Source organism: Cyprinodon tularosa, unplaced genomic scaffold, assembly GCF_016077235.1.
Source record: "Cyprinodon tularosa strain WSP-4 unplaced genomic scaffold, ASM1607723v1 ctg9, whole genome shotgun sequence".
Lineage (NCBI taxonomy): Eukaryota > Metazoa > Chordata > Actinopteri > Cyprinodontiformes > Cyprinodontidae > Cyprinodon > Cyprinodon tularosa.
In genome coordinates, this window is record NW_024039673.1 from 2,186,851 (window position 1) to 2,205,392 (window position 18,542).

At 38.5% G+C, this 18,542-nt stretch overlaps 2 protein-coding genes across 6 annotated transcripts in view; one reads left to right on the plus strand and one right to left on the minus strand.

Moving 5' to 3' along the window:
* Positions 1 to 1,181: 1,181 nt before the first annotated feature.
* Positions 1,182 to 9,468, plus strand: slc22a6l (solute carrier family 22 member 6, like). Its single transcript, XM_038274042.1, has 11 exons — positions 1,182 to 1,582; positions 1,752 to 2,142; positions 2,253 to 2,356; positions 2,482 to 2,636; positions 3,150 to 3,318; positions 3,429 to 3,552; positions 3,638 to 3,753; positions 3,828 to 4,042; positions 4,548 to 4,656; positions 8,616 to 8,819; positions 8,960 to 9,468. Exons 2-11 carry the CDS (start codon positions 1,756 to 1,758, stop codon positions 9,051 to 9,053), a joined length of 1,677 nt encoding a protein of 558 aa, XP_038129970.1. The 5' UTR covers positions 1,182 to 1,582; positions 1,752 to 1,755; the 3' UTR covers positions 9,054 to 9,468.
* Positions 9,469 to 15,879: 6,411 nt separating this feature from the next.
* nrg2a (neuregulin 2a) overlaps positions 15,880 to 18,542 on the minus strand; it is a 121,253-nt gene continuing 118,590 nt past the window's right edge. For all 5 annotated transcript variants that reach the window (XM_038273947.1, XM_038273945.1, XM_038273946.1 and 2 more), the window contains one exon: positions 15,880 to 17,984. In XM_038273947.1, the coding sequence (XP_038129875.1) occupies positions 17,330 to 17,984 (655 nt within the window). In that variant the 3' untranslated portion in view covers positions 15,880 to 17,329. The remainder of the gene's footprint in view (positions 17,985 to 18,542) is intronic.

Below are 18,542 nucleotides of genomic sequence, written 5' to 3' on the forward strand. Positions count from 1 at the left end.
TCAAGCTGCTGCCTATCTTTATGAAGCAGGAAAAAAGACTAATACAAAGTGAATCCAGTAGAACTTTTTATTGCCTAACTGGAATGGGTGACAACAGTTGAATAAACTTTTCTCAAAATGGTATTGGTGCCCTATTTGTTGGTATTCGCCAATACCAATACCACCATTTTAGTGCTGGATCGGGGCCCCGTCTGATACTGGTATCGGTGCAACACTAATCTTAACCCATTAACACCGATTAGACCCCCATGTCACTGCTGCAGAGAATGTTATGGTAGTAGCATGTCAGCATTTATACTGAGACTTACTTAGACTTACTCAAAGTGTTACAGTAAGTCCTGATTTCATTTAGGGGTATTTGAGAGAAGGGGCTGGATACAAAAAACTGTTTTCAGATTTTTCTTTATTTTAAAAAAACAAACTATGGAAATAATCTATATATATATTTTCTTCTTATCCACATTACATATGTTACACTCTGTGTGACCCTGTCATAACCAATCCCAATAAAATAGATTACTGTTTATGACTCTAAATCGGAAACAGCTCCTTTACAAAAGGGTATAAAACATAGTTTTACTGTCCTGCCAATTTTTTTATATATTATTTTAAAAAGTATTCCAAAGAAGGGATTTTGTAGCAGCTCCAATCTGTTCTAATTCTAACAGCTGAAAAAACTCTGAAAAAGACTTTTTGTTTAGCCTCGGTGCACCTGCAGCCTCATTCGCCCCGGCATCTCATGCTGATCCTTACATAAGAGAAAACATTCCTCAGAACTAATCAGTAGGAAACTATCAGAGCGTAAGAAGCTTCAATTTAAGTAAAATTAAGATCAAACCTAATATTTTTTTTATCTTAAAAACAAAATATGTGGATCTAACTCTGACTTTTTCCTCAATTTCTCTAATTTTGACAAAGTATAATCACTAAACCGCTGAAATAACACAAGGTGCCAGAGAGGAGGAGAAAATGTTTTGGTGTTAAAGGGCATTTAAATAGTTGAATATTGATCTGCATCTTTTGTAACTGAATCCAATCACTAACTCATTGTTCACTCACTTTCCTCTTGTTTAACTTTAACCATGCTAACCTGTTGGTGATCTAATCAGAAACAGCAACAATAACAGAAACATCCCTTGGTTGACCTCATGCGTATGCACATGTGTGTCTGCCACTTTTTCTCTCCCACACACATGGATATACACACTGTCGTTCATGTTAAGTAACCACTAAAGGGTAGGGAGTGTTTCTCAGAGCAAAGAGGGGAAAAGGCTGAGGTTGGTAAGGTCCACACTCCTGATGCTGGACTTCTTTCTGATCATTTAGCAAGATCTGCACAGCAAGCACCCTACTTACCTCAGTGCCGAAAGAAAAAGCTGCTAATTCCTGAGGTTGAGAAGAAGTGGAGGAATTTGAAAGCTGATTACGGATTTAAATGAGGAACAGTGACAAAACTATGTTTTTTTATGTGGTGCTTTTTTTCACGTTTTAAAGGACTTTTTGTGGGATTTCGGATGGAACTGTGTTTACAAAATTAAAAGCAACATTTTTAAAATCATTTCTAAAGAGCATAATTCAGCAGGTATGTTTTTCCTATTTCTTATCATCTTATCACCAAATGGTTGGTTAAAATTTCTCTGTTAATTTCACAGATGGTTACAAAAGGCTTCTCTTTTATAAATCAAAATACATTGAAAAAGAAGAAGCCAAGTTTTAATATTAAGTCACATTGTTTTGTTGTGGTTGTGCAGAAGGATGGCCTTTGCAGACCTCCTGGAGCAGGTGGGCAGCACGGGTCGCTTCCAGATCCTGCATGTCACCCTCCTCTGCATTCCTGTCCTGTTCATGGCCAGTCACAATCTGCTGCAAAACTTTGTGGCCATGGTACCCCCTCATTACTGCAGAGCACACTCCAACTTGTCTCAATCCTCGCTGAGCCCAGCTGAGATTCTGATGATCACAGTACCACTGAACGAGGCAGGGAAACCTCAGCAGTGCCAACGATATGTTGCTCCACAGTGGCACCTCCTGGATAAAAATGGGACTTCCTCTCCAGAGAAAGACTGTGATGTAGTCCTGCAAGGATGTGAGGATGGATGGTCCTATAACATGACAGAGATGAGCTCCACTATCATATCTGAAGTAGGGCTGTATTTTACAGACATTTATTTGATCAAATGGTTTTCCATAAAGCTAGATATGATTTTACAATACATATACATGTTTGTGTTTTGATGTGTTCCTTTCTTCAGTGGCACTTAGTGTGTGACCTGCGTTCATTAAAACAAATGGGACAAACTGTTTATATGGGAGGAGTGCTTGTTGGGGCTCTTGTCTTTGGAGGCCTTTCAGACAGGTGACATTTAAAGTTCACCAGTGTTTCTATCTGTATTGCTTCAACTGTTAATTGCAAAACTGTTCTGAATTGATAAATAAGTTTGGCTTTTCCTTTCATTTCTAAACATCCCTCTTCTCTCCTAGATATGGCCGTCGCATCCTCCTGATGATCTCTAACCTGCTCATGGCCGTCTCAGGAACATGTGTTGCTTTCTCCCCCTCCTTCCCCCTCTACTGTCTGTTCCGGTTCGGCTGTGGCATGGCTTTGTCCGGCCTGGGACTCAACACCTTCTCACTCAGTAAATAAGCATTCAGTCAAAACACAAAGAGATAAACAACTTGTTTGTCAAATGGATAATTTATATTGTAAAATACATCTCTCCAGACGCACAGGTGATAGTGAAGGGAGAGCAGAATGACATGAGAAAGAGTTGGAAAGTATCATTATGTAAAGAAAATCCAATTGAACTGAACTAAACAAAAATGTTCAAGGGATACCAAAAACATAATGAGCTTTGTGTGATTTTAAAAACAAAAATTAAGCCAACGTTTGGAGACACACAGTAAAATGAAAAAAATATCACTTTTTTTATTATTATTATATTATTGATGTTTTTGACTTTATTTTGAATGTCACTTTTCATTCGTTATCATATAAATAAGATTAAATTATCTGTCTATCTATCTATCTGTCTGTCTGTCTGTCTGTCTGTCTGTCTGATTATCAGTTAGAAATTCATGTGACCTTTTCCTGGGTTTCCGTGTAGAACTTAAATGTTTTTTCCTCTTCAATTTCTTTTTTTTATGTAAAGTTGTGGAGTGGATCCCAACCCGCGTGCGAACCTTCACAGGGACAGCAACAGGGTACTGTTACACTTTGGGGCAATTGATCCTGGCGGCCATTGCCTACTTCATCACGGACTGGAGGTGGTTAACTCTGGCAGTGTCGTTACCCTTCTATGTCTTCTTCCTTATATCATGGTGAGACACCAGTTGCAGAGATATGACTGGAATTCCTGATTATAATTTGGGAGGGTCTCCCATAACAACTGCAAAAACAGCAAATAAAATAAAAATGTGTATATTTTCAGGTGGTTTCATGAATCCTCAAGATGGTTAGCAATAAACAATAAGCAAGAACAGGCTGTCAAGACTCTTAAAAGTGTAGCCAGATTTAATGGACGACATGAGGAAGGAGAAAAGATTGACGTAAAAGTAAGGCAAAGGTCTTATCTATTTTTTTTTATTATTATTTTTTAATTATTCATAAAAGTTGTAAGTGCATCTACTTTGTGTTCAGATGCTGCAGGAGTCTATGAAAAAAGAAATGTCATGCTCCCAGGGGACCTACTCTTCCCTTGATCTGTTCCGCACTCCCAAAATGCGCATAATGACTCTTTGCCTCAGCGCTACTTGGTAAACATCTTGATTTTTCTACAAAAAACAACAAGTAACACTCATCTTTAACTAAACATGTATCTTTTCTTAAGGTTATCAACCAGCTTTGCTTACTATGGCCTTGCTATGGACCTCCAGAAATTTGGGGTGAACATTTACTTGATACAAGTAATCTTTGGAGCCGTAGACATCCCTGCTAAAGTTGTCATTACCGTGTGTATGAGTTTTATTGGACGGCGGCCATCACAAAGTGGTGCCCTCATCATCGCTGGAATCACCATTCTGATCAACATACTGGTGCCATATGGTAAGTGCCGAGCACATTCGTTATGCTGGAGTAATAATGTGCTTTAGTGAAGGCCTTAAATTGATTTTATTAGGATAGAAGCAGCAAAGGATTTGTTAGGATCTTAAATGATAGACCAACAAAGAAAATAACTAACTAATTACTAACTGTGAAATGGTGGACAACTTCTACATATCTTTTCAGTCCCTTGTATTCTGACACCATAAAACAAGAGCCACCTCCTATTTTTAACTCACCAAACTAGTAAATAGAATCCATTGGTGTATTATTTTACAAATGCAGATGTCTGGAAAGGAGCTTGTTAAAAAATGTTAACAAAGACCCCAGTGATGACCATAGAATAAAGTACATGTCAGAGAACCATATCCCCACTCAAGCCTTAGTAGACTGGCTTCATTGGAAAATATGATGGAGATCGTACCATGCTGTTTGAATGAAATACATTTTGTTCTCAACATGCTCAATTAACAAAGACATACTATTTAAAATCCTCTCTTTTGTTTAGACAAACAGACTGTGCGCACATGTTTGGCAGTATTGGGCAAAGGCTGTCTGGCTGCATCCTTTAACTGCTGCTACCTTTATTCTGGAGAACTTTACCCAACTATCATCCGGTGAGTTTTATTGCAGGACAACAGAAACAAAAGCCACTGTCACGCCTTGACAATTTAGCCAGTGTATGCCTGGTGTACGAAATATCTGGCAAAGTGTGACAGGGCACTAAGTTCACTGAGTCTGTCTCAATGAAAACAATCAGCACTGATCTATCAGAGGTCTATGTATTTCTGTGTTCTGTATTCCTCAGAACTTGTGATATGTTTTGTTGAGAAGAAAGTAAATTGTGAATGCAAAGCAAATATAATACCCTAAAAAAATGAATATACTTTTCAAATTATTCTTTCCACTGTCCAACAATATCCTCGGTCGAGGTCAGCATCCCATCACCATCACAGTAAACAGTTTTACGGAAAGAATGCTTCCCATCCTGGAGGTGCTGGACCATTTGTCTGAATCACTTTGAGACAAATGGTTAGTCTCTTTCCATGGTCTCTTCAAACACCTCTCAGGCCAGAGATTTGCTTCTGCAAACACCTAGGCAGAGGCATGCTTGGCCTCACAGAACCAGTCTGCTGCCTCAGGAGTCCTTTAAGGCAACCAGGCTCAACTGGACTCCCTTCCTAGCTTGATGGCATCCCTTAGTGTTGGTGTCCACCACTGGATTTGAGGGTTGCAGCTTTGACAGACACCACAGACCTTACAGCCTCAGCTATGACCTCCGTTGCGGAGGTCATAGCTGAGGCTGTAAGGCAGAGGACATGGTCCACCTTGACTCTATGACCTCAGCCAGCATCCCTTAGAACTTGCTCAAATCCCGCCTGCGGGACTCGAGCAGGTCCCTGACTGGGTATCCAACTCAACTAGGTTGTCTGCGTTGGTGTGGCAATGTAACGCAAAGATGTCCCCGCCTCCTCCGCAGACACTCTGCTGCACCTCTCCCAAATTGTAGTTACTGTACCCGCAGACAATGCCGCAGACAGGAGGCTGTCTTGTTTTGTTTGTATGACAGCAATTGCTGAAAACAACACGTGAAGTTGGACCAGCTAGAAGAGCGAAGTGCGCAAGAACACTGGGACCCTTTCCCACCTGAATCCCCACTCTTTTTCACCCTCATGTCCCTCCGTTGTCGGAAAAACTTGCACACACTCCCTCACCGCCTCGGGTGTATCTAGACCAGGGGTGGGCAATTCCAGTTCCTGAGGGCCGCTACCGTGCAACTTTTAGATGTGTCTTTGTTTCAGCACACCTGAATCAAATAATTAGATGATTGAGAGACCTCTGGAGGAAGTGACTGCATACTAAGGAGGTAACCAAGCCATTTAATTCAGGTGTGTGGAGCAAGGATGGATCTAAAAGTTGCAGGATACTGGCCCCCAGGAACTGGAATTGCCCACCGCTGATCTAGACCCACAGCTAGTTCATGATTCTTTTGCGTCGTGGCGTGGAATAACAGAGCGCAGACCACGCTTCAAAATTGAGCATAAATCAAAAATGTCTGCGTCAAACTCACTGCGACACACTGCTATGGGGAGTATAACCAGCCTTTAACAGGTGGTGACTGGTGGACAGCTCGACTGAACATGCAGCAGAAGGTCAGAGTATCTGGCCACAAAGTTGATAATGTCTGTTCTAGGGTATCCTGGTGCCAAGTGCACTGATGGATACCCCTCTGAAAGCTTTGCCCCATTGATGTGAGATTCCACATCCTCAGAGTCAGTTTAAGCCTCATTGGATCAGGTCTCCGGGGCCTTCCCCTCTGTCTGCTGCCCAAGCGTATTTGCACTGGTCCCTCATGGTTCCAGCTGTAGGTGATGTTCCATCTGGGGAATTGCTGATCTAGTCCCTAAAGGAAGAAACTGACCACTGGGTATTTGCCAAAGGTCCCTAAACTCAGGTCTGTCTAATGGCTAATGTTGCTTGCATCATGTGTTTCGAAGTCAAGTAGGTTTATGAAATGACAAGGAAAAAACGATTTTACTGTTTTCAACTGTGTTTGTTTATAGGCACGGGTGTTAAGTGACCCAGGAGCTCATACATTTTAGAAGATTTAGGATTATAGATTAACAGTATTACCAAGGTCAGGAGACTAATCAGTAAAGGGTTGTGTTAAATAAGTGACAAATAGGCTTTGAAATAGTACTCTTTGAAATAGTGCTCTTACACCTTGAACTCTTTCAGATTTTATCACATGACCAAAGCCCTCAGTGAATTTCATAATTTTCTGACTGGCCAGGACAGCTATTCTGAAGAGGAAGAAAACTGATACATGATGTTAAAGAGTTTGAGAAAAATAAAACAAAAATGTTCTTGCTATAAATTCTCTATTTGGTTTAGCTCTGGGCTTTGACTGGGTCAGCCTAAAAAATTAGTGTTATTTGATTTAATCTAATCTAATCCATTTTGCTTAATATTTGGGGCTTATTTTCCTGTTGCAGGATTAACCTTTGTTCCATTATCCAATTTTTGAAACCTTTGTCAGGTTTCATTGCCCCAGCTGTATGAAAATATATTTATAGGTTGATGTGGCATTGTTTTCCAGTGGGTGGTTTGCCCATGGTGATGTGCAATATCATTGTTGACAACTTTGGCAACATCCAATCAGTAGATAGATTAAAAGTTATACCCCTTCTTCTGATTGGCTTCATGCAATCAGAAGAAGGGGTAACTTTTAATCTTTTGATAAGAAAAAAAGGAAAAACTATTGATTTTTCTTCTGCTCAGTTTTGCTGCTGCTTTGTGTTGGACTAAAAGAGAACAATAAAGGTTGCAATTGTCATTTAACAAATTAAAGGCAGTATATTGAGAGCTTTTCAAAGCTTGTGGTGTAGCTCAGGAGCATTAAATATATTATATAAAACAACAATGATGATAATAACCTTGACTCACAAAATAAATCCTCTATATTTGACACAGACAACAGAATGCAGCTCTTCAATCTTTTTGTGGGTAAAGGGGCTTATTTAGAGACCCAGTCTTTAAGTTTGGACGGAAATCTTGTGGCCTCTCTGGACATCAGTGCTCTGCTTTGAAGATCAGGGCTGCCACTCCCCAGTAGTCAAATGTAAATTGTGAAAATTTCTTAAATTAGAATACATTTTTTGTATAACTTTTACACCCTTTGATCATAGAAATAAAGATTTTCAAAATTTTAGACTGGACACATTCAAAAAAGTATTTTTATTATTATAAATAACAAGAAGCAAAACAGAAACAGGACACTATTTATAATATTATGCATCTGATTCTTGTTAATTTTATATGAATTATGCTCACTTTCATATAAATATGCTACTAGGATGTTGGGTCTGATAAAGAACCCTTTCAACAAGTTTGTAAAGGTTTCTGAAAAAGAAAAACCCAAATACAATAAAAAGGATCTGTGTGTTTCCAGCTGATATGGGCAAATTTCCAGGTGACCTTCAACCACTGGAAAAAATACTCAGAGGTTCGAACAGGTTCAGTGACCAGATGGCGATGATGAGAGCCAATAACTGCAGGCCTCTTTTTTATAGTATTTACTTATTCAGGGCTGCCAACGTGTCAAATGCGATTTATACTGTATCTGTTTTTCTGGAATATAAAGTTTCTGACATCACGCTGCTATTGTTCACTCATTTATGACACAGTCATCATAAAAACATAAAAGCTAATTCTCCCTCCTTGAAATTTGGGGAGTAATTTATGAGGACGCTGGATGAAAACCATGAACAGATGAGTGAAAACCCAAAAACATGAGGCATTATCTATATATCATCCATGTTAACAGAAAGTAAAGCAAAGCCAGCTTTGTTGAAGCTCTTGCCTCAGAGTTACTTAGTAATTTAGGAAGTAAGGCCCTTCAAACTTACAGTTAAAGATATTTTAAATGCTTACGAAATCATGATCAGTCAAATTAATCTGAAAATACAAATCTGACAGGGCAGGGCAGTGCAGTGATTTACTCCTTAACTGGCTCTGCAATTAGACTTTTGATTGTGCTCTAACCGAGACATTATGACCTTTTTTTCTCATTTAGTCAAAGTGGCATGGGTTGGGTGTCCATGATGGCACGTGTGGGAGCTATGGTGGCCCCAATGGTTCAGCTCACAGGGGACTACATACCTTGGCTACCAGGTTTAATTTATGGAGGAGCTCCGATTCTCTCAGGAGTTGCTGCGATTTTTCTCCCAGAAACTCTGGGCACACAGCTGCCTGACACAATACAGGATGTGGAGGACAGGTAAGTTAAAGCCTTCTGCATATTCAAAAACATGGTGTGACAAAGTTGAAAACTAAGAAAAAGAAATGGTTGAGACCTAAAAAATACTGTAAACTCACAGTGTATTTAACTCTTGTTTTGTGTCCCCTTTTTGAATTCAGGGGTTCTGGAAAAATCTCCAAGGGTCAAATGTCAACAAAGGAAGCAATCATCTTGCAGGACACTAAGTTGGATCTCCTAAAACAGGCTGCCTGAATTCCTCTGCATGCAAATCTTATACAGTAAATGTGCTGAAACTTTGATAAAAAGAAAAGTTGGTACTGTTTGCTTTGTTCCCACCTGTACTGTATTTTTGATTTTCACAGATATTTTTTTGTTATTTTTAGCTTGGAAAAAAAGAAGCAATTTTATCCTTAAAAAGGTCAACAAAATAATCTGTAGGCAGCAGAAAATCAGACTTGCAGTTTAAATGTTGGTAAAACAGTAGCTGGATAAATCCCAGGCTTGTTTTTAGCAATCATGTTTTAAAACCTGCATTTCTCTTCAGAATGAATTATTTATTCCAAGTTGAAACATGATGACTGTACTTTCATTGGTGCTTTTATAAATGTATATTACTTGGAATACATCACCTTGAATGTTTCATTAAAATTAACACATATTCCCCTTCTGGGTTTGGTCTTATTGTTCTTTGGATCTGATATTAGTGATAAACAAAGTATTTTTTTAATCACAATAAATGTGGTGAAAATAATTAAAGTCCTAGAAAAATATGTGGAATTCTCTTTTAAGAACATTTAAAAGATAAACATCTCTTTATTACTTCTTAGCGCTATGTTCTAAGTTTCCTTTGTATGGCATTTTTGTATGTGCAGTCAGTGATGCATGGGGTAAGTCACATGACAGGCCTATTGTGCAATTTGCTTTTGACCACACATGTAAGCTAAGTTTCTGGATTTATATATATATATATATATATATATATATATATATATATATATATATATATTATTCTGAAACCTGGACTTTTGGTGTTGTAATTAGTTGTAGTTGTACTGGTGATGGTCGATCGCTACATAGGTGTAGGCTCTGAGAGGCATATTTCCATAAAGGGTTATTAAGTACATTCAAAATAAGGTGCATAACCAGTAATACTCCTATCAGCAGATCTTTCCTCCAGTCTGTTTTTTTACAGGTCCCTTAACTTATGGGACTCTTGTGACCTCTGCCTGTCTTGCTTAATTGGTCCTCTACTCTTTCCAGTTTGCCATGTCCTTTTAAGATATTCAAATAGCAAGATATTGTCTTTTATTACCAATCCCTGTCTGTCACTTTTCCCTTGAATGTCTACTGAAACCCCTTGTCTTTTTAATGTTATTCTTAAAGTGTCATTTGTTGTAATCTTAATCTACACCCATGGACATAATTTTTGGTACCCCTTGTTTAAAGAAATAACAACCCAAAATGGTCACAGAAATAAATTGAATCTGATCAAAGTTTTAATTCAGTTCAGTTCCGTTTATCTATATGGTGCCAATTCATAATATAAGTGATCTTAAGGCACTTTACAGAGACTAGTTAATTGCATCCAGTCATTGACTTGCAAGACATGCTTCTCCTGAAGGAGCTTGCAGTGACGATTTTTGCTTGCATTTTGTCATTGACTCTTCAGCAATCCCTTACACCCAGCATGTAGCAATAATGGAGAGGAGAACTCCCTTTTAACAGGTAGAATCTGTCAGCAGAACCAGGATCAGTGTGAGTGGTGATCTGGTGAGGTCAACTTGGGTTCAAGGAGACAGAAGCTGACATACAGAAAGAAGCAGATACAAAAGGCAACTGTCAACCAGCTCTACAGGCAGCCCCGTCCTGGCAACACACCGCCATTCAGAGGAGCTTCAAGCCAAATCTCCTACTCTCAGTAAAAGAAACTGGACTGCAATGGAAAAAGGCCAGTCTCCAACATCTCTATACAAAGATGTTGATGGCAGTAGCACAGCTAATATTTCAATCCAGGATTGAGTCACAGCCGAACAGGGCAGACCAGATGAAGCTACTGTGATGAGGAACAAGCAGAGAGAGCGTAATATTTTGAGTGGAACTTGACAAACACTGCAGAATAGGAGAATACGTAGAATGAAGTAGAATGAGGAAAAGTGGCACCTATGTGATCCAGCAGCCTAAACATATAGCAGCACAAGTACAAACAATAGCTCAGGATAATTAACTGTTTTGAAAGAGGTATAAGAAAAGTACGGTAGAGCCAATGAGAACTGTCTGTCCATACTTAAATTGTAGGGAATATAAGGTAGGAGAAATACAGTATGATCTGTTTTTATTTTTTATAAGAACTCTGGCTGCACCATTTTGAATTAGTTGAAGGCTTTTATTGTAACTACAGTTTTTGGACTTTCTGATAGTAAAGAATTGCAATAGCCCAGCCTTAAAGTAAGAAATGTATGGACTAGTTTCTCAGCAGATATTTCTAATTTTTGCGATATTTATAGATAAAAGAAGGATATTTCTAGAAACCTCTTTGATGGGGGATTTAAATGACAGGTAGTGAACCAAAATAACACCAATAAAGAAACATTCAAAGAAAATTAACAAATTAAAGTCAGACATTGCTTTTTAACCATATTTAACAAAACAAAACAAAAAGATTTAAAAAAAGACTAGCAGTTCTTGCCTTTTTTTAGCTCTGTGTTTTGGGTCATTATCCTTTTGAAGACCCATGACCAAGAACTGACTCAATGCCTTCTGACACTGGACATTTCACTCTAAATTCCTTTCATTGTCTTGAGATTTTATTGTACCCTGCAGAGATAAAAGAACCCTGCTCCAGATGAATAAAAGGAGCCCCAGATCATAACAGAAACTCCTTCATATTTCACACTGGGGACAGTGTTCTTCCCTTGACATACTTCATTTTTTCCATCTGTGAACAGATAACTGGTGCACCTTGGCATAAAGTTCAATTTTCGTCTCATCTCTCCACAGGATATTCTATCAGAGGCATTGTGTTTTGTCAACATGCAGTTTGACTGTTCTCTGTCTGGCTGTTTTGTGACTTGTCTACAACAATTCTGTCCTTTGTCGTCTCCCATTAAGTCCAGTTTGGCTCATATAAAAATGGACAGTGCAATAATCTTTGAGCTTGAAGTTCACCTTTAATCTGTTTAGAGGTCTCTTTCGTTACCGTTTATATTATCCATCTCCTTTATTTGTCATTAATTCCACACATTTGGCCACATCCAGGGATGTTGGTTAAGTCCCATGGATCTGAATAATCCCTCCAACGGGTCACAGGAACATCAAGCTGCATGGACATGGTCTAATAGCCTTTACCTTTAACATACTTGCCTGTGATTTTCTGTCTAATCTCCTGAGACAGCTCTTTCTTTGGCTTCCTCTGGTCCATGTTGAGTTGGGTACACACCACGTCACAGAACAGCACAACTAACTTTAGTCCAATTGTAGACACCTGTGATGCCACTTGATTGGACACAGCTTGTCTCTTTAGAAACAGTATTTTTAGACTCTTCTAGGGTTCCCTTTATTTTTGTCCAGTACTGTTTCACAAGTTTATTTTTTAAATCATTCTGCTGAAGCATGGTTGAAAATCAAAGTCTGACTTTTATTTGTTTAATTTCTTTTAATTCTAGCATACTTTTTATTATGACTTTTGTCCAATGGACGTTATTTCTTTCACCATTTGCAGGGTTATTTTGTCCAATTGCGTAATACAAATATAGTTATTTTATACATCTGTAGGAAGTTGGTAAAGCAATATTTTGTAAAACTTAACTGATAAAAATGAATAGAATTCATCCTATTTATTTAAATTTTCCAACCATATTATTTCTCTTTGCTTCATTATAATGCTCTATTTTGTGTTGGTCACATGACTCGACCCTTCACTTTTTTTGGAAGTGTGGTTAAAATAGCTTTTTATATATATTTTTGTATTTCCTTTATTATTCTGTGACAGTGACATCATATGTTTCTGGTTTGTTGTTTCATGTGTTTTTTTATGGATGGTTGCCTACATGTTTATAATAGATCTTCTGAATATCAATCACATCTCATATTGTAACATAAAAATATGCTTGTTTTTTTTTTTTTTTTTTTAGGCTTGCTTAGATATATTTCCCCTTTTTACTCTTTCACTTTAATTACAGCTGTAAGCATGATGATATAAATTTTGGAAATAATTTTAAATGAGTGATTTATGCCATCAAGTCGAGGCATATCTCTAAATTGATTATTTGCATTCACTTATATCTTGAATTGAATCAACAATGGCTATTTGTAAAAAGAGAAAAATATAATGATAATCCAAAATAAATAAGCATCAATGCAGAACTTTACCATGCATAAGTTTTAAATATGAAAAATAATTTAATCCTTGGCACGAATCTGCTTTTCCTTCTTTGTTTTGTCTCCATCTAGTGGAAAAACTATGGTAGTACATTAAAAACCAGTACAGTCTGCATACTGTAAGATAGGCTAGAGAGATTAATTGTGCTTAGTTAGGTAGGAGAATTATAGCCTACATTATTTTTTCCCCTAATCACTCCAGGAATAAGGATTGTTTTTATTAACTATTTATAAGGTAAATTTATGTGTTTATGCTTTATTAAACCGCCCGAGGAAACATTCTTTAACTTTTTAACAAAAATTGACAGTATTTGGCTCTTTCTTTTCTGTATTATAGGCAATATCCTTTTTGCTATAATTTATAAACCCCCAAACACCATATTAAACACATTTCCTTTCACCTTGAGAGTTTATGGGTTCACTCCTGAGAGGAGCAACAACATGCCAGAAGAGAGTTCACTCTTCGGGCCGAAATCCAAAAGGAAAGAAAAATGTTCTCCAGAAATAACTGCAACATAAAACGATATGAATAAAGATTTATTTCCCATATGAACAGGTGGATTTATTTTTCATTTTATTTCACAATCTATGACAGTCTCGCATTTTTTACCTGCTTATTTTTTCTAACATATTTTAGGAATGACATGAGTGGGAAGTAAGAATTGTTTTTATTGCTGAATGTTAAATGAAATACACTTTCACTGACTTGAAAATAATTGACTGCTGCTTAATTTTTTTCTTCCTTATTTTTTTAAGTATCCATGCACCCATCTAACCTTGACCACAAGGACATGCAGAGGAGAGGTGTTCAAACATTTCAAGCGAGGGGTGGGGTCAGATTTGTGGGGGGATTAATCAAATAAAAAAAAGAGGAGACTGGCAGGACATGCCTGGTACCATATCAGTTGGAAAGGGAGGGGAGAGGGGGGTTATCACATTTAAACTAGAGGTGTGGAATCATCTCTCACCCCATTCAGACATACAAAATAAGACCCAGAAGTGGAAAACCAGTGGAAAACCTGATGAAATATCTGGAAGCTGTGAAAAAGACGTGGTCAAATTGTTCTCTACAACAAAACCTCTGTGCATTTATCATAATTTGCAGATCAATCCTGTTGGAACATTTTGCACTCAGTTGTTCTTTTAAAACTGATTAAAAGGAGCAGACTAAGTATGTTTTAAGATTATTAACTGTTGCTTTCTATCACATCCCTTCAAAGTAAAGATGCACCAATTTGAAATTTGTATTTTTTTTTATTAACTATTGTCGAATAATTAAAGAGGAAACAATTTTAAAGTCTACTGAAAATGGTAAAAAACTAAATGCGCCATAGAAAACAGATTGTATTTATTTGTATACTTTTCTTAAAACTGGGTTAATATTGTGTTAGGGTGACATTTTAGTTTTGATACAGCCTGACCGGCGGGACATGGTGTCCGGGGCCTTGCTGCCATCAAAGGCGCTGCTCTTTATAGATCTACTTGGAAGATTAAAATGAACAACATTGCAGACATTATGTTTAGATGCAATTGGGTGCAAATACTCCTACACTGGGTCAGAGGTGAGCTAATGAATGACGTTTTGCTCTCTGACAAGAGCAAGATCAATATGAGCCTACATGTTTGAGTCTCCATAGGCAGTAACACTGGGAAATCAGAAAGATTTATCTTTAGGTTCATTAACAGAGGACTGTGTATGTGAGCTAAATGTAATAAAATCCCTATATTGGCAATGCAAAATACCTCAAAGTACCCTGTACAAACTGATGTCCTGTAGCTGGCTGCTCCTTTATGTAAAAAAAAAAGGAAGTAGGGAGCTGTTTAATATTATATTTTCACATCTATTGGCTCCTTGCTTTTCATATCTTCTAACTGATGATTAACATTTTTTAACTCTACCACCTTTCAGAAAACATTTCAAGATAGGATTTTAAGAGTTATTTATCACATCTTTGTCCTGGGCGAATGCACCAGGTAGTGAGGGTTGTAATCAGCCATGTGTAGATATACCAATGTTATGTGTGCCAACGTAACTGGACAATTGTTCATTATGCCATAAAAATACACATCGTCTGGGTTACCCTGAACAGGGCTGAGACAGATGACTGCATTTTAGCCAGAGGTAAATCCTGAAAATACAATAAAACTGAAAAGATGTCATGTATTATGGACATGATTACCATTTTCATGAAAGAAATCCATGAAATTTAAGCTTTATTTCGACTCCACTTTAATCCACCTAAGACATCCTTTGGTTCTTAGAAATGGGTCGGATTTCTTTTAAAGCTCAGGTTTGTGCGTTATTGCTTACTTAATTTTATGAATCAGTTTGCTTCTTGAACAGCGATGCAAACCAAAACTTGTTGCTGTTAATCAGCCTGATATCGCTGACAAATGGATTATTGAACGATAGAAAAAAGAAATGATTACTGAAGTTCTGACTACCTAGCGACCAGACAAAGTTAGAGTGTCTCAGTTTCTTGGCGCATCTCTACTTTAAATGAGGATGATGTTGCTCAATAAATGGTCATCTTACAGACTTAATTCAAAGGGAGATAATAAGTCTAATAGATTTAGTAGTACATAGTACTAATGTAGAAGATGGTATTTGGAAGAATTTTTGTAAAGGTGAAGTGGTCAAAACAAACCTGTGTCCCACACACAGACATCCTATGGGCAAGTGAAGGACTTCACAAAAGGGTAGATCTCTGCATAATGGCTTTAAAAAGAAAAACTCAGATAGGTACCCATTTGTCTCATTCTACACTACAGGCATTACAGAGTTTTTTTTGCACACACAGCAAACTACAGTCACCTCTTAGAAAATGATGTAATCAAACAGCAAAATATAAAGTTTGCATATTTTTGCATCGTATGATCCTCCGTAGTTTTCACAGCTATTTCTCTACATTGTCTTTACGCTCCTCCAAAAGAGCTCCACCTGGCTTTCCTTTTCTTTGCGGGGGAGTGTTCAGGGAACCGGTAGACTGTGTGGTTACCTCCAGGTCCTCACCTTCCAAGAACCGTCGTCTATAAGGTAGACCTTATTCAAGAAAGTGGGATGACGAGAGGTGGAAGTGGGTGCAGGGTGAAGGGGGGATATGTGGAAATCCTGAGACACTGTGTGACCTTTAACATGAGCCACGAAAAACAGAATGGAAACAGAATGATAATGAGATGTGAGAGGAGAAGTGGCTTTGAGTGGAAACAGATGATATCTTTTGTTTTGGTCTCCAATATAGGTATCCCCCATCTGTGCCCAACAGCTAAGTGCTTGATAGCCTTGTACAAGGCTAACGTGAAGAAAAAAGCCACAAGGAAATTATAATAGGACAGAATAGGGGTGAGCCTGGGGCCACATAGTTGTAAACACATCATTAGGCAATGACCTGCGTGGCAGAACCCAGCCTTACCTGTCCACCTACACAAGAGGAGAGAGAGTGCTGTGGGGTAGCTCCCCTGTTTCCAGAGAAGTTTTGCACACACACGCACATCCACACATAACAATCTGTACCCATACTCAACTCAAACACAACTCTCTTCTTTCCTCATCTCTCAAGAGGACGCATCAGTCAGAGGGTAGAAATATTCTACGTTATATTTATGAGGAGTTCTGTTACATCCCAAACACCACCCCTACTGGACGAATTACATTAATGTAAACAGACACTTTATGTTGAAGTGGTTTATATTGCGTGACATGGAAAGGGATTTATGCTGCAGTGGGGACAGACTTCTTAAAGAATGCCTTTTTTTTGGAAAGAAAGTGAGACAAGAGGAAAAAAAATCTGACAGAACAAAAAACATAAATGTGTATAAAAAATGAGGCGTCCATATAAGAAAGGCTACAAAAACCTCCACTGGCCCCTCTGGGTTCGGCAAACAGCAAAAGGCACCACAATATTACTCTATTTTTTTTTTTTTTTTACGTTGTGAAAAAACTGGCACATCTTTTTTATGCTGTAAATCAAAATGTACATATAAATAGAGTTTTCCCTATAAAAAATCTTTGCTGTTAACTAGTAGACAACTTTTGCTAAAATGAAAATAAATATTCATTTGTTTAGAATATCTGTCAGTTATATAAAATAAAATATTTCTTATAGATGCAGGTCTGTACGATATTGGTTCTTGTTGGTTCATCACACGCTTTAATGGGGCGTACTGTCCGGTTTGGAGCGTGGCTGTGTGAGTCTTGTATGCATGTTGCCACGCCCACTGTGCCACCCTGATGAGTGAGAAGTCCGACTGTCCACCGGCCTGTAGATGGTGGAGGGCTCGGCGTTCATGTTCTGCATACTGAGGAAGGGAGTGTTCTCACCATCCTCCTCTGACTCGCTTTCTGTTAGGCAGCTTCGAGAGCCGTAGTCTCGAGACGCCTCGTATCCACGCGGGGCCACGTGGCCGTTCAGTCTGGATCTCCTCCAGCGCCGGCTACCAGTTTCACCGGACCCACTTGTCTTTGGTTGCTCCCGAGAGGAGAGGTACTCCTGGGTGGTCTCATAGTCTTCTTCCTCAGCCAGCCGGTAGGGGCTGGAGGGCAGGCTGCCCCTGCTGTCCTTTAGGTAGGTGCGGCGCTGCTGCCGGTAGGGCTCCTGGCACTGGGCATCATGTAGGGGCACCTGGTAGCGGCGCAGCAGAGGCTGGTCATCCTCCAAAGGATAGGGGTTGTGGACAGCAGGAGGGAGGGACATGGCATGGCTGGCATTGGGAGATGTTATCTGAAAGGTAGGCACCTGGGGGGGCAATGAGTAATGGAAATCCACCGGGGACAGGCGGGCTGGTGTTGTCAGGGCTGACACGTACCTGAAATACAGAGGAATTCAGAGGTCATTAAAGAACGACAGGAAACGGCAGACGGGGAGCACAGAGCATTTCAATAACTTAACACCCACATCACACCTTAAACATCAAGTTAAACAGAAACTCTAATACTGAGTGGGCGCAGGTACTTTTAGATACCAAGAGTTTCTGTGTGGGTTGAGCAAAACATCAACAAGTTTCAGCTCTTTAAACAGAATCTAGTGACATTTGTTTTACAGCACGTTCAAGACTAAACAAGTTGTAGTTAGGTAATTTGCTTTCATTCACTGCTCAAGATAACTTGACTTATCTTGATGATGAAATAACCCCCCTCCATTGGAACTAATAGGTTTTAAATATTAATACCAGAAAGCATTCAACAAGAGATATTTTTTTTTTATTTCTGCTAATTTGTTTACAGATGGTTTCAATACAAACCGATGAGACCGATTTTTGATGAATAATAGTCCTTTTTCACAATAATTTAGTAGAATCAGTAAACTGATTCTTCAGCATCGTATCACCTTATCAACTAGCAGATATAGATAACATGCACATTCT

What these genes read in the sequence shown, in the direction of transcription:
- slc22a6l (XM_038274042.1), top strand. Translation starts at nt 1,756, where the DNA reads ATGGCCTTTGCAGACCTCCTGGAGCAGGTGGGCAGCACGGGTCGCTTC. An exon ending in ACTCAACACCTTCTCACTCA is followed by an intron (nt 2,637 to 3,149) that starts GTAAATAAGCAT and finishes TTTTATGTAAAG; the next exon opens with TTGTGGAGTGGATCCCAACC. An exon ending in GAGAAAAGATTGACGTAAAA is followed by an intron (nt 3,553 to 3,637) that starts GTAAGGCAAAGG and finishes CTTTGTGTTCAG; the next exon opens with ATGCTGCAGGAGTCTATGAA.